The 25,500-nt window shown below is 55.8% G+C and overlaps 10 protein-coding genes and 3 non-coding genes across 13 annotated transcripts; 7 read left to right on the forward strand and 6 right to left on the reverse strand.

The window, feature by feature from the left end:
* Positions 1-37: 37 nt before the first annotated feature.
* Positions 38-3,223, reverse strand: L226DRAFT_461703 (isocitrate dehydrogenase; the record flags this gene model as incomplete). Its single annotated transcript, XM_067675674.1, has 8 exons — positions 38-79; positions 146-730; positions 784-843; positions 1,054-1,197; positions 1,250-1,510; positions 1,563-1,628; positions 2,893-2,981; positions 3,118-3,223. 8 exons carry the CDS (start codon positions 3,221-3,223, stop codon positions 38-40), a joined length of 1,353 nt encoding a protein of 450 aa, XP_067536391.1.
* A 313-nt stretch (positions 3,224-3,536) lies between these two features.
* On the forward strand, positions 3,537-4,212 carry L226DRAFT_506457 (mitochondrial 54S ribosomal protein bL28m; the record flags this gene model as incomplete). The annotated part of the gene is made up of 3 exons (XM_067678081.1): positions 3,537-3,767; positions 3,828-3,981; positions 4,044-4,212. The coding sequence occupies 2 exons, from the start codon at positions 3,537-3,539 to the stop codon at positions 3,960-3,962; spliced, it is 366 nt and encodes a 121-aa protein (XP_067536392.1). The 3' UTR covers positions 3,963-3,981; positions 4,044-4,212.
* A 410-nt stretch (positions 4,213-4,622) lies between these two features.
* L226DRAFT_389672 (acid protease) lies at positions 4,623-6,630 on the reverse strand. The gene is made up of 8 exons (XM_067674477.1): positions 5,988-6,630; positions 5,884-5,914; positions 5,714-5,822; positions 5,447-5,650; positions 5,243-5,382; positions 5,053-5,171; positions 4,948-4,992; positions 4,623-4,891 (listed from the first exon to the last, which is right to left on the reverse strand). Exons 1-8 carry the CDS (start codon positions 6,375-6,377, stop codon positions 4,700-4,702), a joined length of 1,230 nt encoding a protein of 409 aa, XP_067536393.1. The 5' UTR covers positions 6,378-6,630; the 3' UTR covers positions 4,623-4,699.
* A 1,126-nt stretch (positions 6,631-7,756) lies between these two features.
* On the forward strand, positions 7,757-7,827 carry L226DRAFT_t86. The gene has a single exon. It is a non-coding gene; the product is annotated as a tRNA-Gly (tRNA).
* Positions 7,828-8,465: 638 nt separating this feature from the next.
* Positions 8,466-10,222, reverse strand: L226DRAFT_461309 (uncharacterized protein; the record flags this gene model as incomplete). The annotated part of the gene is made up of 4 exons (XM_067675641.1): positions 8,466-9,068; positions 9,120-9,260; positions 9,521-9,726; positions 9,778-10,222. 4 exons carry the CDS (start codon positions 10,220-10,222, stop codon positions 8,466-8,468), a joined length of 1,395 nt encoding a protein of 464 aa, XP_067536394.1.
* Positions 10,223-10,568: 346 nt separating this feature from the next.
* On the forward strand, positions 10,569-13,179 carry L226DRAFT_612126 (uncharacterized protein). Its single transcript, XM_067686353.1, has 4 exons — positions 10,569-11,241; positions 12,029-12,455; positions 12,517-12,648; positions 12,699-13,179. The coding sequence occupies exons 1-4, from the start codon at positions 10,941-10,943 to the stop codon at positions 12,733-12,735; spliced, it is 897 nt and encodes a 298-aa protein (XP_067536395.1). The 5' UTR covers positions 10,569-10,940; the 3' UTR covers positions 12,736-13,179.
* A 219-nt stretch (positions 13,180-13,398) lies between these two features.
* L226DRAFT_533899 (uncharacterized protein) lies at positions 13,399-14,503 on the forward strand. Its single transcript, XM_067680561.1, has 5 exons — positions 13,399-13,714; positions 13,776-13,887; positions 13,942-13,964; positions 14,024-14,101; positions 14,156-14,503. Exons 2-5 carry the CDS (start codon positions 13,883-13,885, stop codon positions 14,350-14,352), a joined length of 303 nt encoding a protein of 100 aa, XP_067536396.1. The 5' UTR covers positions 13,399-13,714; positions 13,776-13,882; the 3' UTR covers positions 14,353-14,503.
* Positions 14,504-16,079: 1,576 nt separating this feature from the next.
* On the forward strand, positions 16,080-17,761 carry L226DRAFT_570068 (acid protease; the record flags this gene model as incomplete). The annotated part of the gene is made up of 8 exons (XM_067684396.1): positions 16,080-16,475; positions 16,549-16,579; positions 16,645-16,753; positions 16,817-17,023; positions 17,080-17,219; positions 17,278-17,396; positions 17,458-17,502; positions 17,570-17,761. The coding sequence occupies 8 exons, from the start codon at positions 16,080-16,082 to the stop codon at positions 17,759-17,761; spliced, it is 1,239 nt and encodes a 412-aa protein (XP_067536397.1).
* Positions 17,762-18,691: 930 nt separating this feature from the next.
* On the reverse strand, positions 18,692-18,762 carry L226DRAFT_t108. Its single transcript has one exon. It is a non-coding gene; the product is annotated as a tRNA-Gly (tRNA).
* A 124-nt stretch (positions 18,763-18,886) lies between these two features.
* On the forward strand, positions 18,887-20,266 carry L226DRAFT_484795 (uncharacterized protein; the record flags this gene model as incomplete). The annotated part of the gene is made up of 3 exons (XM_067677073.1): positions 18,887-19,235; positions 19,323-19,929; positions 19,987-20,266. Coding segments are annotated over exons 1-3 (1,179 nt in total), but the record flags the coding sequence as incomplete, so codon positions are not given.
* An 85-nt stretch (positions 20,267-20,351) lies between these two features.
* On the forward strand, positions 20,352-20,422 carry L226DRAFT_t87. The gene has a single exon. It is a non-coding gene; the product is annotated as a tRNA-Gly (tRNA).
* Positions 20,423-20,821: 399 nt separating this feature from the next.
* L226DRAFT_484797 (acid protease) lies at positions 20,822-22,747 on the reverse strand. Its single transcript, XM_067677074.1, has 11 exons — positions 22,474-22,747; positions 22,378-22,405; positions 22,218-22,324; positions 22,131-22,161; positions 21,965-22,073; positions 21,879-21,904; positions 21,634-21,820; positions 21,425-21,567; positions 21,241-21,359; positions 21,132-21,176; positions 20,822-21,072 (listed from the first exon to the last, which is right to left on the reverse strand). Exons 1-11 carry the CDS (start codon positions 22,741-22,743, stop codon positions 20,881-20,883), a joined length of 1,257 nt encoding a protein of 418 aa, XP_067536399.1. The 5' UTR covers positions 22,744-22,747; the 3' UTR covers positions 20,822-20,880.
* Positions 22,748-23,531: 784 nt separating this feature from the next.
* Positions 23,532-25,428, reverse strand: L226DRAFT_559734 (acid protease). The gene is made up of 11 exons (XM_067683318.1): positions 25,141-25,428; positions 25,060-25,087; positions 24,909-25,006; positions 24,823-24,853; positions 24,656-24,767; positions 24,578-24,603; positions 24,323-24,509; positions 24,124-24,263; positions 23,952-24,070; positions 23,847-23,891; positions 23,532-23,785 (listed from the first exon to the last, which is right to left on the reverse strand). Exons 1-11 carry the CDS (start codon positions 25,408-25,410, stop codon positions 23,594-23,596), a joined length of 1,248 nt encoding a protein of 415 aa, XP_067536400.1. The 5' UTR covers positions 25,411-25,428; the 3' UTR covers positions 23,532-23,593.
* Between the last annotated feature and the right edge of the window lie 72 nt (positions 25,429-25,500).

A 25,500-nucleotide genomic window follows, 5' to 3' on the forward strand; every position in this document is an offset into this window, starting at 1 on the left:
AAGATAATTCCTTCAGATGCACGCCGGACGAGGTCATCTAGAGCTTGGCCCTCGACGCGAGCTTCTGCTTCAGCTTCTCCTGCATCCCCGAACCAGCGCATCAGCAATCCGCCCCACATCAACCAAACGAGAAGCAAGCACTCACGTTGACCTTGTCCATGTAGACGTCCGTGACGACCCAGTCCTCGCGCTTCATCGCCTTCCCATGAATCGCCAACGCCAAGTCCTTGGTCATAACCCCATCCTTGTCAATCACCTCCACGCAGCTCGCCTCCAAGTCCTCACAGAACGCCTTGAGCGCATCATTGCCGTCGAGCTTCGCACGGTGCAGCAGCCCGCGCGTCCACGCAAAGATCGAAGCGACCGGGTTCGTCGACGTCTCCCGGCCCTTCTGCCACTCGCGGTAGTGCCGCGTCACCGTCCCGTGCGCAGCCTCGCTCTCGATCACGTCCCCGTCGGGCGTGATCAGCTCCGAGGTCATCATGCCCAGCGAGCCGAAACCCTGCGCGAGGATGTCCGACTGCACGTCTCCGTCGTAGTTCTTGCACGCCCACACGAACCCGCCCTCGGACTTGATCGCCTGCGCGACCATGTCGTCGATCAGCCGGTGCTCGTAGTAGATCCCTGCCGCCTCGTACGCGGCCTTGTACTCCGTGTCGTAGATCTCCTGGAAGATGTCCTTGAAACGGCCGTCGTACTTCTTCAGGATCGTGTTCTTCGTCGACATGAACTGCAAGGCCTGAGTCAGCGTCGATACTCTCGGCGATGTTCGAAGATACTCACGAGAGGGAGCTTCTTCTGGAGCGCCATCTTGAGGGACGCGTGCGCAAACCCGCGAATGGACTGTGGCAGGGTCAGCAAAGTTCACCTGCAAAAGGCGAACTTGGCGAGCGGAGCGAGGAAGACCATGACCGGAAGTCCGAATTCGACGGACACCGATGTCGGGCCTGTGCCATATTCCGTAGACGGCCCAATCAACTACTCGTCGCGTCCATACTGATCGGACGCGACCGCTCGCCAAACTAGCGCAACAGAGTGAATTCCGACACTCACCTCGTCAGTGTTGTACATCGCAAGAGCAACACCGGAGCTCTTGTAGTCGTACACGTCGATCCTCGTCGGAGCACTGCCGTCCGCGGGGCTAAAGACGAGCTCAAGCTTACCCGGTCCGGGAGCAAGGAAGTCCGATGCACGGTACTGCACCAACATGTCAGCCATCGCCCAGTGTTCGTGAGCGCGAGGTCCGCACCTGGTCACCGAACGCATGACGGCCGATGATGATGGGCTTCTTCCATCCGGGGACGGGCCGCGGGATGCGCTCGAGCACGATCGGCTCACGGAAGACGGTGCCGCCAAGAATGTTGCGGATCGTGCCGTTAGGGCTCTTCCACATCTCCTTGAGTTTGAACTCCTTCACGCGGGCTTCGTCGGGCGTGATCGTCGCGCACTTGATGCCGACCTTGTACTTGAGGATGGCCTCAGCCGCCTCGACGGTCACCTTGTCGTCAGTCTGCCGGCCTTGTCAGATTGGGACGCTCGAAACGTTCATAATGAGAACCCACCGCATCACGGTGCTCCAGACCCAGGTCGTAGTACTTGATGTCGACTTGAAGATACGGAAGGATAAGCTAGAGAACAACCCGCGCTGGTTAGCATCATCGATAAAGCTGGTGGAGCAAGTATGAGAGAGAGAACAGATAACGTTTCCATCGTGGCCAAAATAAACACGGTAATGCGGACGCGTCCTCGACGCTGGTCAACCCTACACGTCTGCTTTCAGTCGGACATCGCCGCGTGCTTTGGTCTAGCACACGTCGATAGTTGGCCGTCATGTCATCCCGGACCCGGCCCCTAAGCCCTCCCCCCCCAGGACCGTTCCAAGTTGGGCTCAGTACGAGTACGAAAGAGAGTGCCTAGCTCGAGAAGGTGTGGTGCAGAACAGTCGCGCAGCCTGCGCGAGGGCGGAGGGACGTATCCCACATCTTCTAGGAAGCTAGTGGCGAAGGCCATGGAGGCGAACAGGCGACGGACCATGGCGGGGGGCGGTCAACGCGCGAAGGCAGGAGGGGAGGTGGGCATGGTCACACATCGCCCCTCCTCAGAGGAAGGGCGCGTTCTGTCGTCGCACCACTGGCATACGCACGCGTAACCCTGCAGAATCGATATGGAGCAACGAGGAGCTCCAAGCGAGGGACGCGCGCGACGGGGTGCGAGTCGCGACTCACTGTGACATGCCTGTGACCTCTACTGTCGGCCGAAACGTCCTCCGCATTCGCCTACGCTGGCGATATTCCACCTCAAACCCGTGCCCCACGTGACATAGAGCCCATCCAAACCTCAAAGTAGGGGATGCCCCGGAGAGTGCATCGAGAGAGAGGCGGGTCCATTGCCTGCCTGCCCGCGGGCAGTCATCAATGAACAAGTCGAAACGAGCGCGAGTGTTCCTCTGCAGCATGCCAGAGCGAAACGCACAACGCTTTTGACCCAACGCGTGACGTTTTTGAAGGAAGGATAGGTAGGCGAGCCATAGGCAATCTTCGCTCGCCGCTCGCACCGCATATAACCGCATATAATCTAGTGCAGCAGGGCCAGGTACTCGCGGGGCCATCTTACGGCAGTCAATTGCATTGACCACAGCATATACCCGATCAGCGCAGTTCGCCCTGACGCTCCACATAGAATGGACATCTTCGGGTGACGGCGGGGAAGCACCCGATTCCCCAATAACCATGACGAGCACCACGCGCGACGCAGCACGATGGGTCTCTAGGGTGCTGGAGTTGCTCGAGTCCACAGATAGACTGGGAGACGGTCCGGACTCCAGACCCGACGACGAATACGAAACATGACGAGAGCGAAAGCGAAAGCGATTGTCGAGAAGACGAAACTCACCTCCTCCCTGATCTTCTTCCAGATGATCCTGGTCATTTCATCTCCATCGAGCTCAACGATGGGGTTCTGGACGACGATCTTGTTGTTCTCTATCCATCCATCAAAATTTTCCGACATTGCCAAAGCCGCGAAACGTCGACCCCGCATGCGCCGTCGTCGCATGTGCATATAGAAGCAGCCGTCGTTAGCGCGAAGACGTCCATTTCGAAAAGAATTGGCACTCACGCATCCTGGCAGAGCTATATGCAAATCCTCTATAGAGACTGGGAGTGACGGGGGCGTACTGCCTGCCGTAGAGAGAACGTGAACGCGAGACGGAGCGCAAGAACATGATGGTCAGGACGAAGGTGCAGCTAGGGACTCAGGGTCGGACAGGGCGTATAAATACCTTCTGTTGAACTTTAAAGTGCAAGGAGAAGTTGGCGGTAGGTCAGCAGGACAGCTTGGCTTCGGATTCCCCGTGTTCGCAGGCCACCTTTTACGGCCGAAAGATCTAATCTAATCAGACAGCGAGAAAATAAAATCTAAACATAAAACCACTTATCAGCCAGTAAGTCCCACTTAACCGATAGTAAAATGACAAACTACTCACCTCTGGGACGAGTTGGCAGCTCATCGCGCACTCCCTCTTGCCTGCCACCACCATGTTTCCCTCATCATCTTTCTGGGCGGTGGTCAGCGCGCCATTCAAGCGTTCGCAGTTGGGTTTGTTCCAGGGCAAGACGAAGCTGTACGGGAACAGCGTACCCAACTCCAAGCACAAAACCCGCCGGTCATGGCTCCCGAACGTACACAACAAACGCCTCTTCTCCGATGCTCTGCAGCAGCACCTCCGGATAAAGCTCACCACGCGAGCCCTCAAGACAATTAAGAAGGTGCGCGACATGCTTGGGGTCGGCGGAGGTAAAGCGTGCTTATGCAGGGGTCCTGTGTAGCACGGCGGCGTCGACAACTACCTGCTGAAGACGAAGCCGGAGTTGCTGGGTTGGGAGGGCATGCGTTTGAGGGTGATGGTGCGGGAAAAGCAGCAAGCTTCACCTGTGGAGGAGATCGCGAAGGTCGACTCATGATGTACGAGTTGTGAGTCAGGTGCGCTATAACATATGGTCCCACTTCATTGCATTACAGCTCAATCCGAGCGCGCATTTTAGCCTCCCTTTCCCAGCGATACTTCCCGCCTTCTTGCTTGTATCTATACTACTCTTTGGCAACCGAGACCCACCCTCGGACGATCTAATACGCAACTCCTCCGCGACCTCGTTGTTTGACTTGCCTGGACGTGGTCATTCGCGATGTACATCGACGATCATTCTCCCGGTCAGTAGCCTAGCCAAGGCATGGTCCCAGATCCTCGTTGGTACTGCCATCTCAGGTGCGTGCGCCCACCGCAGATCTCGTGGTCGGATGGCGAAGGCAGCGGGATTCTATCGCACTCCGGGCGAACCCCGGAGTGACCTATATATCCCCACACTTCCAATTGCTGCTTCTTGCTCTGCCACGTCTCAGTCGCCATCCGCCAGTGTCTCGTTATATGACTGTATGAGACTTGCTGCGCGCGGGCCACTGCATCGTCGGCGGATACCTCCCACTTCCTCGAGTACGAGTATAAATTTACTCGTGTCGTCGACGTCCTGGTGTCTATTTCACCGGTAACTAAGCCGACGTACAGGGGCCGCGGCGTCGCATGCTTCGGGCTTGGTGTCCGTGTTATATGGCGTTTTCGGGGTATGGTGTATATATGCGTGGTATATACCGAGTACATTGCGCCGCCGAGACCGAGCTGCTCATGACGGTGAATAGTAATAACTTAGTTCGTGGTCGCGTTCGTGAACTCCGTCGTGGCAAACCCAACCCGGCTGTCCGCAACGTCGTACACGTAGTAAAACCGCTCAAGGAACGCGAAGCCGTCGACGAAGTCGAGGCCTGCGCCGCTCTCCGACCCAATGTCGCCCGTGATGAGGTAGATCGAGTCCGCGTCGCCCCCGATCGCAGAGTTCAGCTGAAGAGGAGTGTCAGTAAAGATGCTTCCAGTGACAGAAACAAAACAAGACGTACAGAGCGCGGCCATATTTGGGCATTGGGCGTGAACTCGTACGTGTTCTGCACCCCGGGTGAGCAACGTGGTCTGAGAGGATGAAGTACACTGGGCACAGTACTCACGTCACCGATTTGGAAGAAGAGGCTCTCGAGGCTGTCGAACTGATCCTGGGTAATCTTCAGGAGTCCAGTAGTTTCGTCCGCGACTGCGCCCGTCGCGTTTTGGTATGCCGCGAGGGCATCTGCTCGTCACGCCAAGTTAGCCTTAAGGATGTCTGGACACGAGTCAAGCAGGGAGACGACCACGACTGACCGCTCGCGATGAGAAGAAGCGTCGTGCCGGTATCTGTGATACCAGCCGTCGAGTTGAGGATCGGGATGCCAGCAGAGCCATACGTGATAGCCTGGTCGATACCGACATAGTTCGAAGCTGGCGAGGTCGAAGTGATGGGCCTGCAAGCATGCACGTCAGTACCCCAAACTCGTCTAAGTATATGCCAGCGCAGTGAATACATACACGTAGGCGATGTCGCCGGTGTGCTTGCTGTCGTCCACCCCACCGAAAGTGAGGACACCATTTGTCACCGAAGATTCGGTCGCGGGCTCGAACGAGACGGCAACGAGGTTTGAGTCGATAAGACCCTGGCCGAACGCAGTGTCTGTGACAGTTGGGACGGTGCCGTTGCCGGAGGTGTCGGTGGTCAGGAGCGCGGGACCGATGCTGTGAATAAGAAACCTCGCCATGAGCTACTGCATAAGAATCAAGAGAAGTTACAGCGCGTACCCCAGGATACCGTCGACACCATTGAAGCCCAGCGTGAACTCTGCGGCACCAACGCCCTGATTCTCAACGACGAGGTCACCAAGAGTGACAGTGTCGTTGTACTGCTCGCCTGCGCGATTCACTGTTAGTCAATCATAGCCAAGCTACACCAGATGAGCAAAAAGACGTACCAAAGACGACACCCGAGCCGTAGATCACAGTCTGAAAGTCCAACCGAGGATCTGGTGAGCGACAGCAGACCCAACGATACGATACGATAGTCAAAGACACTCACGACCGTATTGTTCGTGTCCACACTGCTGTTTGTCACCACGTAGTCAGCCCCAGCCCCGACCCACGTGTTCGAGCTGCCCGTGTCGACAATGAGGTTATAGAACGTCGGGGGCGTGCCAACGCCCACGCTGACCGTGTAGTCGACCGCCTGGTTCGTCGCGTTAGCGTCAAAGAGCGCCGCCGCCTGCTTGTAGTTGCCCGAGCCCTGGGACCGCGCCTTGAGCACCTTCGCGCGCGCCTGATCTTGCTTCAATATACTCGGGACCCCGGTGAGGTTAAACCGGCGGGCAATGGGGAGCGTGATTGGCGAGTCGCGGATAACGATAGGCTTCGCGGACACCGTGACCGCCGCGGCGGTGAGGGCGAGAAGGGAAGACAGGCGAGCGAGCATGGCTTAGACTTGTCGGGGGGTCGGTGAAGGCTTGAAGCGGATGCTCTGCTGAGCCTATAGTGTCGGGAGTATGTCCATCGTTCTTATATACGCTGCTAGGGGCCGGAGGTGCGTGCGAGCACGCGACGGGAGAGCGCCACCTTGCGACCGACATGTCGGCGAGAAGAAGGGCAGCGTTTGCGTTCCATCGTGGATATTCCCGTCACCGAGGACGAGTGTGCTGGAGACACGAAATTGTGAATCGAGATACCGCATATCCCGGCGGCACGGAAATAGATCTTCGAGCTCCACAGCCGCTGAGAGCTCGAGTGTCAGTGGACCCTTATGCAACAAGGAGCGGTGAGTTATGGCAAGTACCAAGTGCCATCGTGATCCTGCCAAGTCGGGGCATAACTCCTCGGTTGGTGAAACGAAGGCAGTAAGTTCGGAGGTTAACGCTCGAAAGGTGGTGCAGGTTAACCCGTTCGTCTTCTGCGAACCGTGGATTTGGGTGCATAGTAACCGAAGTCGCGAAGCGGCCAGCTCGCCTGACCGAGTGCGCAGCCTGGAAGAACCTCATGACGCGTCCTGCACTGGGACGAAATTCAGGGTTCTTAGTAAAGATCTATGAAGGGAGAGACGCACCATGTCGACCACTCCCACTCTCAGCGTTTTCGTCCCGGCCATCCAATCGACCCACCGGACAATCCTCTTGGCGCCCGCCGGGCTGTGGATACGCTTGCCTCGAACGAGAGGATCAACCTCGCAAGCACGCAACTCAGGCAGGTCTTCGCGCTTGTGCTGTTAACTCAGTCAATGTTGGCATGTCATAGGCGTGCGTTGTCTCCGAAGGAAGCGTGCACGATTCTCGAACGAGGGCTCGTTGTATGCGGCGTCCGAACATGGATCCGTTCTGGAATATTTTGGATCATACTGAGGGCATCGTAGGTCCCATAGAGGGAGTTACTTAGTGTGATAAGGGTGTAGGATGGACGACGACGACTTCATACAACATCTAGTCGACACCAGCAGTACTGTTCTCCAGTTCCTCAGATTATGTCGATATACGCACCTCTTTCGTGGCGTTGCTCACTGGTCATCTCTGTTAATATTTGTCGTCTGCTCTCTGCCCTCGTTGTTGATAGGACGTTGGCTGGAATAGCTAGAAGCAGCACACCTTCGACAGTACCGTTTTCTACACCTCTTGAGGCATTGTTCCAAGGACTAGTCTTCTAACTCCAGTCTAAGTTGAGTTCACAAAGAAAGACCGCGTGAGCAGTTGTCGTGTTGCAGGCGGTGAGAAGAGACAGGCGAAGCGGAAACGTCCCGCGACTGTATAGCGGTAATGATGTAGGAGATATTTTGTGTGACATAACTCGCAATATACCTCAATTCTCAGCGCATTAATGGGGTAGTGGTAACCTGGGTCGTTGCCATCGACCCGCCGGGGGTTCGATTCCCCCTTAATGCATCCTATGTTACACTTGCATTTTGTTGTTCGCTACAGGTCGACAATGGCTGGACCTTTTGAACAGAATATTGATGCTTGGGGTAGCAGAATGAGGAAGGTGTGCGCATTCATGGATTATGGCTACCGAGCACTGCTGCAGCGAACATGGCAGTTCAAACATTCAACACCGACCGCCATCCGTAACCCAGATAACCGAGAAAGACAACGTTGACATAAACCCAGTAAACAATGCATTATATTGCTCCGAAGACCAGAAACTATAAACCGGATTATAGCACGCGGGAGTTATTACTACTTTGTGTCGTGTCCTTAATAAGCACATAAGTTATCGTACTGTATCTGTATTCGTGCACATCTACGTCGCGATGCATGTGGGGGTGACATTAGGATGTAAGGGATGAACGGAGTGAAGGGGAACGCGAAAAGCGAAAACGAAAGCGAGCAAGGGAGCCTAAACCAAGGAAAACAGGGATCGTTACAGTCGTGAATGGAATAATGTATCAGGTGGGTGCCGAAGGAGGGGTGGTGGAATCAAAGAGTCCGTGCATATAGACAAATGTACACGGGATGCAGGGTTCTCGACGCCTAAGACGGAGCAACGGAGTGCGGGCAGGGAGAGTGCGAAGGCAATATGGCGTTCAGCCTTGACGTATGGGGATTGGGAGAGGAGGAGCAGGTGTGGAGGGACGGCCGAAGTTGGTACGTGCGGGCGTGCTCGGCCGACTCCGTATCTTCTGCCACCAGTGTCGATGCGAAGTTATACTCGCTACATCAGCGGCCATACCAGGATCAAAACTGGAATGCTCGCTCGTGCTCGCCACGTAGCTTGCGCTCCCAACGCTGCTGTCGACGGAGCGCCGTCCGTTGGAATCATCGTCCTGAGCAGGGGACTCGGTGCGGTCGAGCTGAGGAGGCGCGTAGTACGTGAAGGGTGTCTGCTCCGACGAATCACTGGGAACGGGATTGAACAGTGCCTCGATAAGGTGCTCCGTCGTTCGCAAGCCGTACGAGTTTGCTAGACGGTCTGCCTGCACATGGCCATCCCTGTCCGCGTACGGGAAGGTGTTGTCCTCCTCGGGTCTGTCGGCGCCAACGTAAAGGTCCAGCTCGCGCGCGAATCGGGTATTGAAGAGTCCATTGTTGGAGAGAATCCCGGACACTGACGCAAGAATCTCGCCCTTGCGGAGTGGCGGTGATTTGTAGTTCTTCTCGCCGCCTATGTGTTCGAGCTCGATCGTGAGCTATGGGAGCTGTCAATACGCGCACACTGCAGCAGATGACCATATGCTGACCTTCAAAGTCGCATTCGTCTTGCTCTGCCTGAGCAAATACCGACGCGTGACCTTGCCGGCGTCCGCGTACTCCGCGAGATTGAGGTACACCACTCCAAGCCGTGGATGGTGAGGAGCATCTGGGTCTCCGGAGATGACGCGCTGTGAGAGCTAGTCAGCACGCGTACACAAACCAGAACAAAGGGGATGGACGAGGCCGGGACGCGAGATGTCACCGCGTCTGTCCCAGATCACGGACGCCGTAGACATATTCTCACTGCACCGGAGAGGTCGCGCCTTCCACATACGGAGCTATCTCTCGCCGTGCTACAGATATGTTATCGTACCACATGGGCGGTAGTGCGCCGATAACATACCCTGCGCCCACTGGAAAGGGGAAGGGGAGGGGGGCGCGTACTCACCTGCATGACTACAAGCTTCAGTTCGCTGGGTAACAGGTCGCCCGTCTCGCGATGCACGTCCATCTGCACTACGACGTTCAAGGAATGATCGAACTTGACGTTGTAATTCTGCAGTCGCGCCCATGGGGTCATGCCGCGCGCCTCTGAGCGCAACTGCATGGAGGATGATGAGTTGCTCTGGCCGTTGATGACGGGCGTCGGCGCATCTAAGAGAGCGGTTGAGCACAAAGCGCCGTCGATAGAGGGGGTGGACGCACCAGGAGGATGCATAGACTCGAATGCGCGCTGAGCTTCAACGTCGCGCGAGCTTCTCGGCGAATCGGGGGTATAGTGGTCGTCCTCGGTCATGTCGTGGACGCTATCGCCCTCTATCTCGTCCTCCTCATCCATCTCGCCCTCGTCCGCCGCACCCGTCCCCTCCGCTCCGGTGCCCTTCCCTCTGCTCTGACCCGACCAATTCCTGTGGCCCTTCATCTTGGACAGTAAGCCCGACCCCGACTGCACGTTCTTGAACTTCCACCGGACGCCAAACTCGCCTTTGATAAGGGGTACGTTGGAAAGCTGGTCGATATGGAGATGAACTTGGAAGAGCGCGTGTCGCGGAATGAGGTGCCCGAGCTGGGTGCGAAGACCGTGGCCATGACTAGGAGGATTGGGCGTGGAGGAGGACCCGCCTGAGCTCGTGGACGTCGAGGCAGACATGTTGGATTGCGGCTTCATGGCGATGGGGAACAAGCATTCCCGGAGATGGTGATGGGGAGGATATGTGAAGCTCCGAGACCGTGGATGGAGGTGACGACGGGGCGTCGCGGCTGCTACGCGAGACCTGCGAGACCGCGGGCGGAGTATGATCTTCTTCATCGGAGCTGCAGAGCTGGGCAAAGCAAAAGCCTAAATTTCAAGCTCAAATATAACTCCGATAGTAACAACCCCTTGGAACGAAGAATCGGAGTTCTAACCATACGTCACAGCAAACCGGTGGTCTCGACCTGGAACGCAAAGAAGGGCCAAAGTCCATCTTTGAATTACACCGCCATGTCCGTCGTCCACGAACAGTCTCTCCTCGACACCGGCTCGCTCGACGCTCGCCGTTGATCACAGGACACTCGAGGGAAATCACGGAGAGCGCGGAGCTCCTGCCGCGGTAATTCCCCGTCCACAAGACTTGTACTTTGCATCAATGTCGGCGACAAAGTTCGACAGCGTTCCCTGCATGCTGCTATCGACGACGATTGAGCGACCGACGACCGGGTGAGCGTTTTTGCCACTGCGCTGGGGTCCGGCCAATCTGTGGAAGCGTGCAGACACACCACAGTGACATCCGAGTGGCCATCTCGGACTCCGCTATTCTCATCTGCCTCCGATATCACTGCGTTTTTTGACCTCGTGTTTATCGTGCACCTCTTGGTCTCCGTCTGCTATGTTCCTCTCACCCTCTGTCGACGACGCGATTTTCCTCAGGATCTGGGAACATATCCTGGGCGACCTACCGACGCACGTCGCACTGGCGCAGACATGCAAGCGGCTACGCACCGTCTACACGAAGGACGAAGAGATCTGGCGAGCGGCTTGTTTCGCCGCAGGATTCGGTCGGCCGCTGCAACGCTCTAACAGCGCGGGTGCAATCCTCAACTGGAGTTGGAGAAGACTCGCATGCATACTTGTGAGACACTCCAGGAGATGCGAGATTGGCAGTTGCATCAGGGCGAATTCGTGTTTCGGTGAGTCGCTCAAGTGCCTGTAGTTCTTCCGCATCCGAAAATCCGAGGTGCTGCCGCGATGTGGTTAGTGAGACGATACGTCCGAACGCAGCATACCAAGCCTACGAAACCCGTTGACGTCGATCCTGGATGCATATATTCAGTCATTGGATTATATGCGTCCGGGCGCATCGTTGGGCGGGTGACCCATACAGGAGGGTGGTTATGGCCGGTACTTGTGCCATCTCTCCTATTCTATATGGTCCTTTAAGACGTGCATACGACTGTCAAAGCTTCCATTATCAATGAGAGGACAACATACCCGCCAGAGAGCCAAGCCAACTCATGGGTCCCGCCGGGCTCCTTTAAGCGCTCATACTGCGCACAGCGAGGTTATATACCGCGCGTCCTCTACTCCTCTGTTCTTGGATACATAGTGTCACACAACCCGCCCACGCTCCGCACGAACCCTTTTCGGCCTACACACGGAGGCCTCGATGCCACCTACTCCCCTTGTGATTGTCGTGGACGGTGTCCCGATTTTCGGAATTGGCGGGGCCACGATTCAATCGGGCAATTGCGATCACCTGACGGTGTCGACCGTCACTTGTGGGTGTTGGTGACCCTACCAGGTCTCGGAGCTTGCGAGTGGGTGGCTAAGATTGGACTGTTTCCATCGCGCAGTTTTGGTCAGAGGGACGGGCGGGCGGAATGTCGTCCACGTGTTTAGCAACCCTGAGTCTATTGGGCGCTTCTCTCCGCAGTGTCCGTATCGCGAGCAAAATGCTAACCGTTCATTCAATTGCAGCGGAAGCATACGAAGAGCTCGACTACACGAGAGTGCGGACGCTGCATCCCCGCCACCCTGTGGAGTTCCATCCGTTGTACTTCTACCTGCACTTCTCGCAGAACCCGCACGCCGCGTCGAGCAATTCCCGTCATCGCCGCACTGTTTCTACTCACTTGCCTACTCCCTCGCCATCTCCGTCGCCCACTCCGCCCGCGTCGATACCTGATGCCGTTTCCATTCTGCTCACGCAGCTGCCGACATTTCCGGAGAGCAAGTACGCGCAGTATGGGCCGCTATGCTCTCACCCCAATGCATCATGTGCTTTTGCCACCTTCCCGCCTGTCGCGCGACTGGAGTTCGAGAACGGGGAAGGAGAGGTCTTCATGGTCGTGGAGAACCCCGGAGGCTGCACGCTCTTGGACGTTAATCGTGCTCTCGCGCAATTGTCAGTCAATGGTCTGTCTTTCGTTCGCCTGTCACTGCTCACATGGACTGTCATCTGGCAGGATACCATTTGACCAGTACCACCTTGAGGTCGCACTTGGTCATTACCAAGACCTCGCGCTCACGTCTGGCATGTCATTATCACAATATGCCGACGCGATATCGCGCGAGAGGGGCTTCTTGGGCGACCATGAGTGCGTATGTCCTTCTCGACGTCTCTTTGCCCGCTCACGGCTTCTCTCAGGTACCCGTTTCTGCGACACGTCATTGCCTCCATGTAATCGTCCGGGCTGGGGTAAGCATATGAGGGTCTCGCAGCCGGTGCTGCCCGTTGTATGATGGGTTTGCGCTGTATCACTAGTGGGCCTCGAGATGAACTGATGATGTTGTCGTATCCTGTGAGAGGGCGCATGCGGATCCGACACGGTCAGGCACGGGTGTCAGGACCAAGGTGGATGCCATCAACTTGCGAGCATGTGTACGCACCAGCTTCGGCAGCACGCCATATACGGACATTGGTATCTGTATCTCCTGACGTCATCTGACCTCTCGTATCCCGTGCTTTACAACAGGGCTTTCTTTGGAGAACAAGGACTCAAATCGCTCAGGTGAGCGAGTACGCGTCGTACTGCTTCGAATTGACTACTGTATGATTGTATGATGACCCTTTCAGAAGCGAATTCTCTGGTGTCCGCACTCCACTGGCATAGCTGCGTTCGTGGCCTCTCGGTGCATTTCTTCGCCGGGTGCAGGTGAGTCTGTGATATCTTCATCTCCGACTAGATTCGTCTTGCCCGCCGTCCTACGGTCCATGATGTCATAGGACTGTTCACTGTCATTCACGTTCAGCCATAGTCGCATAGCCATGACTCCTAGCGACATTCGAGGGTTCATTCGAGTTGTTTCCGCCTATTTGGTGTTATAAGACTCGACCTTAGGATCCGCCTCGGTCAAGTACTGAATATAGTTATATTCAGTACTCGACCGGTTATGTTCAGTACTCGACTGGTTATATTCAGTACTCGACCGGTTATATTCAGTACTCGACCATGGCGGTTTCTCCCGCTTTCGATCTGGATCCCAATCGGTCGGCTCTTACCATACTAGTCCTCTCACTGCGCGGTATGTATGGCGTGGTCGAGGTTACATGATGCATTGACAGGTTCAGCTCTGCGATCCTCCTCTCCCCGAACGGAGAATAATAGGGGAAGTGCGCACATTCGCATGTCAGACCCAATTGCGTAGAGCAGAACCCGGGAGGTGCGAGGGGTTTAGATTGCAATCGAGCCGAGAGCATGCCGACCATGGACTGCATATATAGCACGAGCCCACTCGTCCCTTCGAAATCATCAACAACTACCGTTCACCCCAAGTGACCACCGAGAGCACCCCTACCCGTAGCCACATATCGCTGAAGTATTGACCATCATGGGGTAAGTGTTTCATAATTGACACTCCCGTGCGTATGCTCATCTGGAGCGACACAGAGCAATTATCTCAGCTATCATCCGTGTGTAGACGTTCTTCGTGTTTAGCTGTCTGCAGGTTAATTGATGTACCTTCGCGCAGTGGTTCCTGTTGCGATTGTCGGCGTCGTCGCTCACGTTGTCATCAAGAGTATTGGCTTCATCGTCCGCGTGATCACAAGTACGTCGTATATCTATCGTCGTCGCACAACTATGAGTTGACACATCCCCGCAGAACTCTTGTGCTTGCCGTTCGTTCTAGGCTACTTCATGTGCTTCGCGGACGACGACGAAGGCCTGGGACGACGCTCACGCCTGAGCCCTGACATCACAGAAAAACCTGGTGATGCATCGGGACGCTCCCTCGCCATACGAATAGCAGCGATTCCTTCTTGGATCGAATGGCCCGCGGGAACAGGTCGTCAGGCCTAAACCGCTTTTAAGAGGCGTCACACTATCACAACGCTGCACGAGTAATCTCCTCTCATGTCTGTCCTAGTCGAAACACCACATGTACCCATAGCAACATGTAGCTTTATATCATTGTTCCATCGACATCATCTAATGGACGTGCAATTGCGCGAATTTTTATACACCTGCAGTACTAGTACGTGCCCGCCAGAAGTCGGTTCTCCCACGACGTAGACGCTGGACCATGTGTCGCTGCCGTCACGGCGACTGCTTGTCGGCCGCCTCAATGTGGACATGTCTACTTGGTGGCCGACATGGTAGCGAAGCGGCGCAGAGCGACGGCGAAGATGGCGACCGTGTAACTGTGTGACTGTACGCCGAGCGGAGCCTGACCGTTCCAGTCGCTTTCGTTCACGAATCACTGTATTACTGCTATGCTCGGCTTCTCCAGCGGGTCGCGCGACGGTACGGGTTGCCAGCGCCGAGGTGTACCGCTACCTGCGCAGGGTGCGACGAAGATGGGATTCGAAGCTCGGACAGCGGCAGGTGAACCCCGTCTCGTCGGAACTCGGTGTCACTTACGCGGCGTTGCGTCTGCACTCGGCGTACGACGTCGGGCATGTTGCTTGTTCTGCGCACACGACCATCTATGGCATGTTCACTGCAGAGACTGCACCCTGCGGCGGTCCATTCACGCGACCAATGCAGGTCCTTCTCTCCTTATCTCTGCGCCCAGTTACTTCTGATCAACATCTTCTACAGGATATACTCATTGTGTGCCTGTCAACTTCTCCAGGGTCTGCGCGGGCTCCTACGCAGGATGGTGGACGTATGAGGCTTTACAATGACTTAGGTGGACTCGATCAACTTCAAGGTTCGGTGGGGCTTGGCTTGGCGGAGCGGCGGGAATACTCGATCGAGGCAAAACTACTTATCGAGATCTACGTCGTTACTACCGGGCGCTAAGAGGATTGTCCGGTGTTCGCTGAGCGCGGGAGTGGTTGACTTGGTGCGGTTCTCTGTTTTCTGGTCTTTTACGAATTGCAACTTGACATCCGTGGCAATCAGCACGGCAGAACACGTCATGAGGTTCTTCCTGGCCAGCGGCCCCCAGCGACACGCGCGGTTGATCAGCCGAAGCTCGATCTGCCCGTCTCGAGGCTCACAAACCTTTCCGATCGCGAAACTCCAATACTTACTCAGACTGCGTACCCAATGCTCTGACTGCCGACGGCACAATTGGCCCACCCGTGCATATGGAATCCGAGCTGTTGCCTCTCGTTTTCGCCATCGGAGAAGACATGGCATATCATACTCAGACTTCTTGGCTTGGCGGGATCACGATGGCACCGTGGACTGCCATAGCTCACAGCTCATTGCTGCGAAATGGTGCGTACTGGCGTGCTGATTCCCGCGCTGATCCTCGACTATCGCAGCCCGGAGACTCGATCACGTCTCTACCGCCGGGAGCTGCGGCATCTCGTCTCGCTATCTGCGTGCCCGCGGCTCTGTGCGGCACTCTGTTATTCTCGCCCATACACTGCTACTTTACGAGATTTCCATCATGGAACCCGATTCTCAACTTCTCCGCAAACATATCGGCGGTTGCAATGTGGCACCTTCCCGTCCCTGCGCGTGCGCCCACCCCCGTACCCAAGAAACGTATATAAGGGAGGGGCAACATTGACCGTGTTCCCCCAGGCTCAGCTGAGCATTCTCTTCTCCGAGTCCCCTGACCAGTTGCCGCCATGCTTGCTCGCCTCTCTGCCCTCCTCGCCTTCACCGCTGCCGCGGTCACGGTCGCTGCGAAGCCGATTGTCATCCGCGACTCGCCCATCACGCTCCCCATCGCGCGCCGGTTCAACCTGACAGGTGTGCCCAGCGTCCTGAAGCAGGACCAGGCCCGCGCCAAGGCTCTCAAGGCGCGGTCTCAGGGCAAGGCGAAGAGCTCGAGCTTCAAGCAGGCGGCCCTCTTTGATGTCGACGTGACGAACCAGGCGGTGGACTACACCGTCAGCGTTGGGGTCGGCACGCCCCCGACGTCCTACAACCTCATCGTTGATACGGGCAGCTCGAACACGTGGGTCGGGGCGGGAACTGCGTACGTCGAGACGAGCAGCAGCGTGGACACTGGCGAGGAATTCGTGAGTCCGGTTCTAAGCTATCTTATCGGTGACGTATGTGTCGCTGATTGAGGGTTTGCGTTGGGTTCCGTAGGAGGTGATCTACGGCTCGGGCCTTGTGTTCGGTATGTCTTCTTGAACTTCGTGTATCGGAACCGGTCGATTCGCTGATCACGGGAGCTGTACGCAGGCGAGGAGTTCACCGATACCGTCACGATTGGCGACCTCGTGATTGAGAACCAGGGCGTTGGCGTCGGGGAGATCGCGTTCGGCTTCGACGGCGTCGATGGCATTCTTGGGTGCGTCCCTTGAGTCCTCTCCTTGCGTGGGTCCAAGTCAACTGACTGAGGCTCCTGCTGTAGCATCGGTCCGGTCGACCTTACCCAGGGCACTACCTCAGGTGGCGAAGCCATCCCGACGGTCCTCGACAACGCGTTCGCTCAGGGTTCCATCGACGCCAACCTCATCGGTGTCTCGTTCCAGCCCACGACCGAGCTCGAGGTCACTAACGGCGTCCTCACCTTTGGTGGTGTTGATAGCAGCAAGTTCACCGGCGACATCGCCTACGTGTACGTACCTATGATGCTTGCTCTTACGACAGCGCGACTGATATGTGTTCGTGTAGTCCCATTACTTCCACTTCGCCTGCGTCTTCCTACGTCGGCATTGACCAGTCCATTACGTATGGCTCTGCTGGCACCACGATCCTTTCTTCTACTGCTGGTATCACTGACACCGGCACCACGCTCGTTCTCATCGCCAGCGGTGAGTACCGTTTCAGCCTGCAGTCCATCCCAGTCTGACTGACTTGGGGGGGCCACAGATGCCCTCGCTGCGTACCAGGCCGCGACCGGGGCCGTCTCCGACTCGAACACGGGCCTCCTCAAGATCACTCAAGACCAGTTCGACAACCTCGAGAGCCTATTCTTCCACATCGGCGATGTGAGTGTCCGCGCAGACTCGATCGTGCTAGACCGTGCGGTTGACCTCAACAACCCTCTAGAACACCTACGAGTTCACAGCCAACGCCCAGATCTGGCCCCGTGCAGTACGTTTCCTTTCGATATACCCACGACGGGATTAGCCCACTGATTCCGGTGCTCCATCCTTGCCAGCTCAACACTGCTATCGGCGGCGACGCGGACTCCATCTACCTCATCACCGCCGACCTCGGCTCGGACAGCGGCGAGGGCCTCGACTTCATCGACGGCTTTGCTTTCCTCGAGAGGTTCTACTACGTCTACGACGTCGCAGGCAGCAAGGTCGGATTTGCGACCACAGAGTTCACAGATGCTACGACCAACTAAGTTATTGCTATTTGCTGTTGGCATGCGGCAGTAGACATTGGCACAATGCATATCGTTACACCCACAGCAGCTATGCAGCAATTCTGGTGTAAACATCACACGCTGGACTATAGTTATGCTTTGTGTGGAAGTATTGAGTAGGCGACCTAGTACTAAGAGGGCGGCATGGCGGGTATCTATAACTAATGGCGCAGCGGGGGGGGTCCCACGTGGCTGCCATGTGCGCTGTTGCCGCCGAGCTTGCGAGGTGGTTGGGCGTCTGTGCCGAGCTTGCGAGGCGCCCTGGGTGCTGGGCCGAGCCTGCGAGGCCTCCCAGTTCGACTGTCTTATGCCGAGTTCCGCTCGGCGTCCCGCTGTCGAAGCTGCCAGTTAGCACAGCTGCAAGATGAGAAACAAAACGAGTACCAGAAGCTCGCAACAATCAAGTTTCACAGGCTACTATCAAGTAATCCTGGAGTTCATACTTTAATTACCTACACTTACACTGAGGTAATCGATAAGTAATCAATTGCAATATACATCATTAACGGGTTCTTATCGCCCTTCAACGCTGAGTCTGCAAGTCCCACTACATTCACCACCCTCTATGGGCAATAAAGCATACCTGAGATGAAGGCTCGGAACAGCGATGCAAATAAGAGCAATATAGAGCGAAAGGCTCACACACAGCGGCTGGGCCCTTGAAATTATGGGACTTATCGGCAACGGGCTCTGCCGTCACCCCTATGAAATGTGTCAAGTACCTGTACATGCACTGAGCGAATCCACGGAATATTGACTGGCACACAGGTGCTTTCTGCTGAGCCAGCGGCGAAGCGAAGCGATGAGCCGAAGGCGAGTCATGTACGTGGCAAAGCCACGGGTGCGAAACTAGTTGAACCAGAGGGAAGACGCAAATCCGAAAAAAGACCTTCGCAATCGAAGGGTGCATGCATTAAGGGGGAATCGAACCCCCGGCGGGTCGATGGCAACGACCCAGGTTACCACTACCCCATTAATGCTATGAAAAGATTAAGCAGCGTTTACTTATGGAGTTAGAACTGCAATAATTCGAATATGGCAGTCTAAGCGCCAGTACTACGTCATTAATTAATGCCGCTCCTCCAACTGTGAAGGCTACGTACATCCACCCAAAGCACTCACACGACATGCTCTTCCACCTTCCTCCTCATTCGCTTGGCGATGTCACTCAACGTCTCCCTCGTTAACCTCTGTAGCCGTCCTGCCCTCACGCGGTCATGGTTGGCGAGGCGCATACATCCTCCATGTCGATATACCGCTATCGCACTTAGACCGGGACTTAGGCCATTCACGACGACACCTCAGGAGGTTGAGAACACCAATGTCAAACACTCGCGGTTTCTTGCCGAAGCATCCAAGAATGAAACGTGGAAGAAGGGAGCAGCGGACAAGGACCCAGGAGACGGGGCAGAGGTGACGAGCGAGGATTTCGACAGCATTACGGAGGGCAAGGGTGCGTATGCATAACAATATGAGCAACATGCCTTCGCTCAGGACGCAGAGCTTTGTTTGAAATGAACTGACTACGCCCTACTTGTAGGGAAACTATCTCCTACCGCTTCCCATCTCTTCAAGCTCATCCTACCCTTGGGCCACGCAGAGAGGCATGGGAAGGAGCCCGCGAAGACCCCACCCCCGACTGTCTTTCTCCTACATCCTTCACAGCCGCTCTCGCACGTCAGCAGACTTATCCTCGCCTCTCTCGCTCCGTCGACGCCCTCAATATCCTTCCGCAGTATCACCCCGCGCGGGTACACCATTCAATGGTCCGACTCGACCGACGTGCAGGACTTCATCCGGGACGCCGCGCGCTCACGCGAATTCACTATCTGCATCACGGACACCGGCGAGGACGAGTCGCATATGACGATCCCCGTGGAGGTGCCTTCGTTCGAAGACCGCACGCGCTTCCTGCGGCGGCGGCTCGCGATTGTCGAGGAGGATCTAAATCGCATGGAAACCTTGAAACGTGAGTGCGACCACGAGGCGCTTCGCGGCGCGCGCAGGATGGCCGTTGGGGGCTTCGGCATCCTCGTCGTGTACTGGGGGACGGTTGCACGGTTGACGTTCTGGGACTTCGGGTGGGACGTCATGGAGCCGATCACGTATCTCTCTGGGCTGTCCATGGTCATCCTCGGCTACCTCTGGTGCGTACATATGTAGATCATTCACAACATGGGTCGAGGCTCACGCATGCAATCCAGGTTCTTATACCGCGGACGCGAGGTATCCTACTCGTCCCTCCTGCACCACTCCGTCTCGGCGCGCCGCGAGTCGTTATATGAATCGCGGGGGCTTGACATCGACAGATGGATGGATCTCGTAAGCGAGGCAAAGAGCATACGCAGAGAGATCAGCAAAATCGCAGAGGATTACGACGAGCGGAGGTGGAAGAAAAGTGAGGCACAGAGAGAGGCTCGGGAGGAGGGCGAGCGCAAGGAGCCAGAGGACGTACAAGAAACACAGCAGGAGAACATGGACTTAGTGGAAGGGCGGAAGGATTAGATACTGGTCTGGTACCTTAATATGTTATTCTGCTAGTATACATAATATGCTAAAACATTCTCAGGCATTAATGGGGTAGTGGTAACCTGGGTCGTTGCCATCGACCCGCCGGAGGTTCGATTCCCCCTTAATGCATGTACTCCCAGAATATATCTCATTTTTCTTCGCTCAGCTTCACTCAGTCACTAGTACTTCGTCGTCGGAGGGCCGAAGAGCTAACAAGGGGAGTTGGATGCCCCAGTGTTCAGATGGACTATTGCACTAGTTGTGGTGGAAAATCCGACCTTGATGCCTGCGACTAGCAGAGGAAGGCAAAGCGGTCGATGAAGACTTCATGAAGTCGAGACCCTCGCCGCTCTCCGACCCTTCGGTCCTCGAGGTAGATCGAGTAATTCGAGTCCTCGTCGCCCCCAATGGCAGTGTTGAGCTTGCAAGTTTAGGACTGCTATTCATGAATTACATGTTGTCCACACGGACATCGATATCGCATCATCACTTGTTGCAGTGATATATACCCTCAGTCTGGCCAGGAATCCCAAGCAGAACAGTGTTATGGAGACAATGTCTGAGACAGGGTGTACCATACAGTACTGTCAGTTTGCGGTAGCATCGGTAAATGGTGTGGTCGCGAAGCCAACACGGCTGTTCGCGATGTCGAAGACGTAGTAGAACCGCTCCAGGAACGTCATGCCATCAATGAAGTCCAGGCCCTCCCCACTGAGGCTGCCGAGGTCGTTGACGATCAGGTAGACGAAGTCGGACGTTCCGCCAATAAGGGTGTTGAGCTATGATATTATCTACATCAGCCTTCGGTGAAAGGAGAGGAACAAGCTCCAGGACGTACTGCACGGGGCCAGATCTGGGCATTTGGCGTGAACTCGAGCGTATTCTGCGCGGGAGGCAATTTTGGGTGATTAAGTAGGAGTATTAAGGCTATGAAGGACTCGACTCACGTCGCCGATCTTAAAGAACAGACTCTGCAGGTTCGCAAACTGGTCTGGTGTCAGGCGCAAGAGACCTGTGTTCGCGTCGGAGACAGCCCCGGTTAGGTTCTGGTACGTGTTGAAGGCATCTGTGCACGCCACGCAACAAGGAGGTCACCACATGTAGCCATAGTCTACACGTCTCGTGACTTACCAGTAGCGAGCAGAGTAAGGGTAGTTCCAGTGTCTGTGATCCCAGAGGTCGCAGACAGCACCGTAGTGCCGTCCCCAGAGCCGTAGGTGATAGACTGGTCGATCCCGACAAACTCGTTCGCAGGCGACGTAGAGGTGATTGGGCTGCGAGCATAAATGTGAATGACGCTATAAATTAACGTGATAGAAAGTGTGCGCGGAGGTACTGACACGAAATTAAGTGGGCCGTTGAACTTGGTGGGGTCGATGCCGCCGAACGTGAGCTCGCCGTTCTGGTTGCCGACGGAGGTGGTCGGCTCGAAGGAGATACCGATCTCGTGTGCGTCGATGAGACCTTGGCTGAAGGCGTTGTCGGTGACCGTGGGGATACATCCCGTAACGTCGGGAACGAGAGTCCCTAGCAGACGGTTTCAGTTGCATGACATGGTAACAGGTTCAACACGCGCTAGACGCACCGCAAGTGAGGTCGGAAGGTCCGATGCTAGAGCATGAAAACCATCAATGATGGACCCATATCGTGATAAGGACACAAAGGACGCACCCAAGGATACCATCGACGTCGTCGAAGCCTTCGGAAAGTAACGCAGAGCCGAACGACTGGTTCTGAATGGTCAGCCCGCCGAGCGTGATGCCGTCCACGAATTCTTGGCCTGGATATATATGCCCTAAGTTTGACCCCCAGGCAGATGAAAGACGGAAGGTCGCACCGATGACGAATCCCGAGCCATATGTCACTTCCTGTGGATGAATTCATTAATCATCTCTGCCATGCGAAACCGACGGAAAAGACGTACAACTAGCTCCCCTGTTGGCTGAGTAGTGCCTGATCCCAAGAACGGGTTGGTCAGAGTTTGCGCGCCAACCCAGGTGTTTGAACTTCCGGTGTCGATGAGGAGGTTGACTGCAATAGTGTTTAACATGGGAAAACACGAAGATGAGACAAACGTCTCATACATGTTTGCGGCGGGTTGCCGACGCTGACCTATAAGCAACAACCCAAACACCGATTAGTATTTGCCCAGCTAGTTCCAACATCCTCTGAATACGCACAGTGGTAGTGTACTCGACAGCCTGGTTGGATGCGGGGACATTGAAGACGGCGCTCTGCTTGAATGCCGAGGCACCCATCGAGCGTGACTTTAGTGTTTTCGCACGCGCCTGGTCGATCTTCAGCAGCTTCGCGGCGCCTGTAGCGTTCACCCGCCGCGCGAACGGCAGGGTGATGGGCGCAGCATCCCGACGGATATGGAGCGCGTCCGACGACGTGGACAAGACGACGGCGAGGACAAGAGCAGATACCAGGCGGAGACTAGCGAGCATCGTGCCTGCAATGTGCGAAATGTCGAATGAACGTGCAGGCGCAGGCGCAGGGATGAATGGCTAGGCGAGGCGGGGCTCGACTGAGGGAAGAGTTCGAGGACACGGAGATTACGCCCGAGGGTGAACCTAGTGCGGCGCAATGCCTCGAAGGGGGCTCATATAGCGGTTCGCGGAGCTTGTCCGTGGGATCTGGTGGGGAGCTGAGTCTATGAAGATGCTGCTCGAGTGAGTGAAAAATACGCCCGAGACACATCCTGACCTGCATGCCGCAGATAAGACTATCGGCGGTATTGCGCAGCCATGCAGCACGTCCGGCTTACTCACTGATGCGTAACGTCCTACTGGAGGACAGTTCGGGAGTCTGGTAAACCCCTGAACCTATACGCCGGATATTCTCATGTCTGGTAAACTTGGATGGCGTCGAAGCCCGGCGGACCATCAGGCAATGGTCGGGGGACATTTCGGGTGAATATCTCCCAGCACGCGATATTCAGAAGAAATACGGGTGCAGACGGTAGAGCTCGGAAGACCGTCCTGAAGGTATGACATCACGACATTTTCTTTTCGTGTGAAGTGCCGAGCCCTTCTAAGAAACCCTACTATCAGTCCCGCAAGGTCCCGGATGCGATGAGGATGCACTCACGGCTTGGCTGTTCCGGTTGAAACAGAAACGGCGTCATAGCTCAAGGAACGGCAAGACACGTCGGCCGTATGACGCGACAGCGGGTACAGATACGCCATGGGCACTCACACATTAGAACGAGATGAGCGTTTATAATATAGCCATTCCCAGATACAGCATCTTGTCTACTGCCAGATTCCCAGCGGTCAGATCAGATCAGCGCTACCGTTAGTTGACAGTCGAGTTGGTGAAGGGGGTGGTCGCAAAGCCAACTTGGCTGTTCGCAATGTCGAAGACATAGTAGAACCTTTCCAGGAACACCATGCCGTCAACGAAGTCGAAGCCCTCTCCACTGTTCGAGCCGAGGTCGTTGGTGATGAGGTACACGAAGTCGGGCGAGCCGCCAATCGCGGTGTTGAGCTAGCACGGTCGCTCGGTGTCAGCCTCCGGCATGGACGGCAAAAGTGTGTGGAATGCCTACCGCGCGCGGGAAGATCTGAGCATTGGGTGTGAACTCGAAGGTGGTCTGGGAGAATCCTCGGTGAGCTCGAGAAAATGAAAGGCATCAGGCCAACTGGACACTGACGTCACCGATATGGAAGAACAGGCTCTTGAGGTTCGCAAACTGGTCGGGAGTGAGCCTGAGGAGGCCGGTGTCGTTATCGAATACGGCGCCGGTGATATTTTGATACGTGTTGAATGCATCTGGTATCATGGGTGAGAATGAGAAATGCTACATGGGAGAGCGTCAGACGAACCAGTTGCGAGAAGTAGGAGAGTAGTTCCAGTGTCGGTGATACCAGCGCTCAGAGGGAGAATTGGGGTGTCGGCCGCACCGTAAGTGACAGTTTGATCGATGCCGACGAACTCGCTCGCAGGAGCAGTGGTGGTGATTGGCCTATTTCAAGATTTATCCCTCTGTTAGGAATGTGAAACGTTACGTCTACATCGACGTACACGAAGGTCAAAGGTCCGGTGAACTTGCTCTCGTCGACCCCGCCAAAAGTTAGCTCGCCATTTGTGACATCAATGCCATCGGTAGGCTCGAACGAGATACCAATCTCGTGTGCGTCGATGAGACCTTGCGCAAACGCGTTGTCCGTGACGGTCGGGATACATTCAGTCTCATCGGGAAAGAGAGTACCTGCGCATTGATGTCATCGACCCGAGATCAGCGGTTGAGTCAACCGCGATGAACAAAGCACTACTTACCGCAGGTCAGGTCCACGGGTCCGATGCTAGAGAAAGAAGATCAGAGCGCATACCAGAGGACACGTTCAAGTGGCATACCCGACAATGCCATCAACTCCGTCGAAGCCTGCATCCTCTAGAGCGGCACCGATAGACTGGTTCTGGATTACGAGTCCCGGTGCCAGAGTTACCTGGTCGAGGAATTGTTGACCTGCATATGGCGTCTCAAGGCTGCTGCCTCATGTGTACAGGTACTGAGGTCTCACCAATGACGAAGCCGGAGCCATACACCACTTCCTACAGACATAATGGTCACGAGTGAAGATCAGAGACCATCGTTGTACAGACGCACCACTAGATCTCCAGTGTCCACGGAGGTGGTAGTGCGGACGTAAGGCTGACCTGCGCCAACCCAAGTGTTCGAGCTTCCAGTATCAATGAGCAGCGAGTCTGCCAAAGCATAAGATCATCGCTAAAGGTGAATTTGTGCACAATGGACGTACACGTCGTCGGAGGGTCACCGACGCCGACCTGGGCAAGAGATCGTGAGCAGCAGATGAAGAAGAAGACTGATGAGAGCTCACATTGGCAACGTAGTCCACAACTCCGTTCGTCACCGGGTCGTTGACAATCGGAGCTTTGGGGAAGGTGCCGGGACTGGTCGTTGCTCGGGTCTTGAGCGCCTTGGCGCGAGCCTGGTCGTGCTTCACAAGGTTCGCTGCACCCGTGAAGTTTAGCCTCCGGGCGAAGGGCAACGTGACAGGCGACGAGTTGCGGATCACGACAGCCTCTCCTGGCAGAGTCAGTGCGATCACCACGACAGCGAGGAACACGGAAAGTCGGAGAGAAGACATCGTCGGAGGGAGGTGGCGAGTGACGAAGGATCAGGCGTCCTGTCAACTATGAGACCCAAGTGTCTGCTCTTATATCTCTCCGAGTCGTGC

This window comes from Lentinus tigrinus, assembly GCF_003813185.1.
Source record: "Lentinus tigrinus ALCF2SS1-7 unplaced genomic scaffold L226scaffold_9, whole genome shotgun sequence".
Classification (NCBI taxonomy): Eukaryota; Fungi; Basidiomycota; class Agaricomycetes; order Polyporales; family Polyporaceae; genus Lentinus; species Lentinus tigrinus.

Bases quoted from the DNA above. Each gene is read 5' to 3' on its own strand.
- L226DRAFT_389672 (XM_067674477.1), bottom strand. From the start codon at position 6,377: ATGCTCGCTCGCCTGTCTTCCCTTCTCGCCCTCACCGCCGCGGCGGTC. The intron at 5,915-5,987 runs GTGAGTGTCTTT...TTGGACTTTCAG, and splicing joins TGGACACGAACAATACGGTC to ACTGTGATCTACGGCTCGGG. The intron at 5,651-5,713 runs GTACGCGCTGTA...TCTTATTCACAG, and splicing joins GGTGTCGACGGTATCCTGGG to CATCGGTCCCGCGCTCCTGA.
- L226DRAFT_612126 (XM_067686353.1), top strand. From the start codon at position 10,941: ATGTTCCTCTCACCCTCTGTCGACGACGCGATTTTCCTCAGGATCTGG. The intron at 11,242-12,028 runs GTGAGTCGCTCA...ATTCAATTGCAG, and splicing joins CAGGGCGAATTCGTGTTTCG to CGGAAGCATACGAAGAGCTC. The intron at 12,649-12,698 runs GTGCGTATGTCC...GGCTTCTCTCAG, and splicing joins GGCTTCTTGGGCGACCATGA to GTACCCGTTTCTGCGACACG.
- L226DRAFT_533899 (XM_067680561.1), top strand. The intron at 13,965-14,023 runs GTGTGTAGACGT...ACCTTCGCGCAG, and splicing joins AATTATCTCAGCTATCATCC to TGGTTCCTGTTGCGATTGTC. The intron at 14,102-14,155 runs GTACGTCGTATA...ACATCCCCGCAG, and splicing joins CATCGTCCGCGTGATCACAA to AACTCTTGTGCTTGCCGTTC.
- L226DRAFT_484797 (XM_067677074.1), bottom strand. From the start codon at position 22,743: ATGCTCGCTAGTCTCCGCCTGGTATCTGCTCTTGTCCTCGCCGTCGTC. The intron at 22,406-22,473 runs GTGCGTATTCAG...TGTTGCTTATAG, and splicing joins CTGTCGAGTACACTACCACT to GTCAGCGTCGGCAACCCGCC. The intron at 22,074-22,130 runs GTGCGACCTTCC...ATATATATCCAG, and splicing joins TGGCTCGGGATTCGTCATCG to GCCAAGAATTCGTGGACGGC.
- L226DRAFT_559734 (XM_067683318.1), bottom strand. From the start codon at position 25,410: ATGTCTTCTCTCCGACTTTCCGTGTTCCTCGCTGTCGTGGTGATCGCA. The intron at 24,264-24,322 runs GTACGTCGATGT...ATCTTGAAATAG, and splicing joins ACCGGACCTTTGACCTTCGT to GCCAATCACCACCACTGCTC. The intron at 24,071-24,123 runs GTTCGTCTGACG...CCATGATACCAG, and splicing joins TCTCCTACTTCTCGCAACTG to ATGCATTCAACACGTATCAA.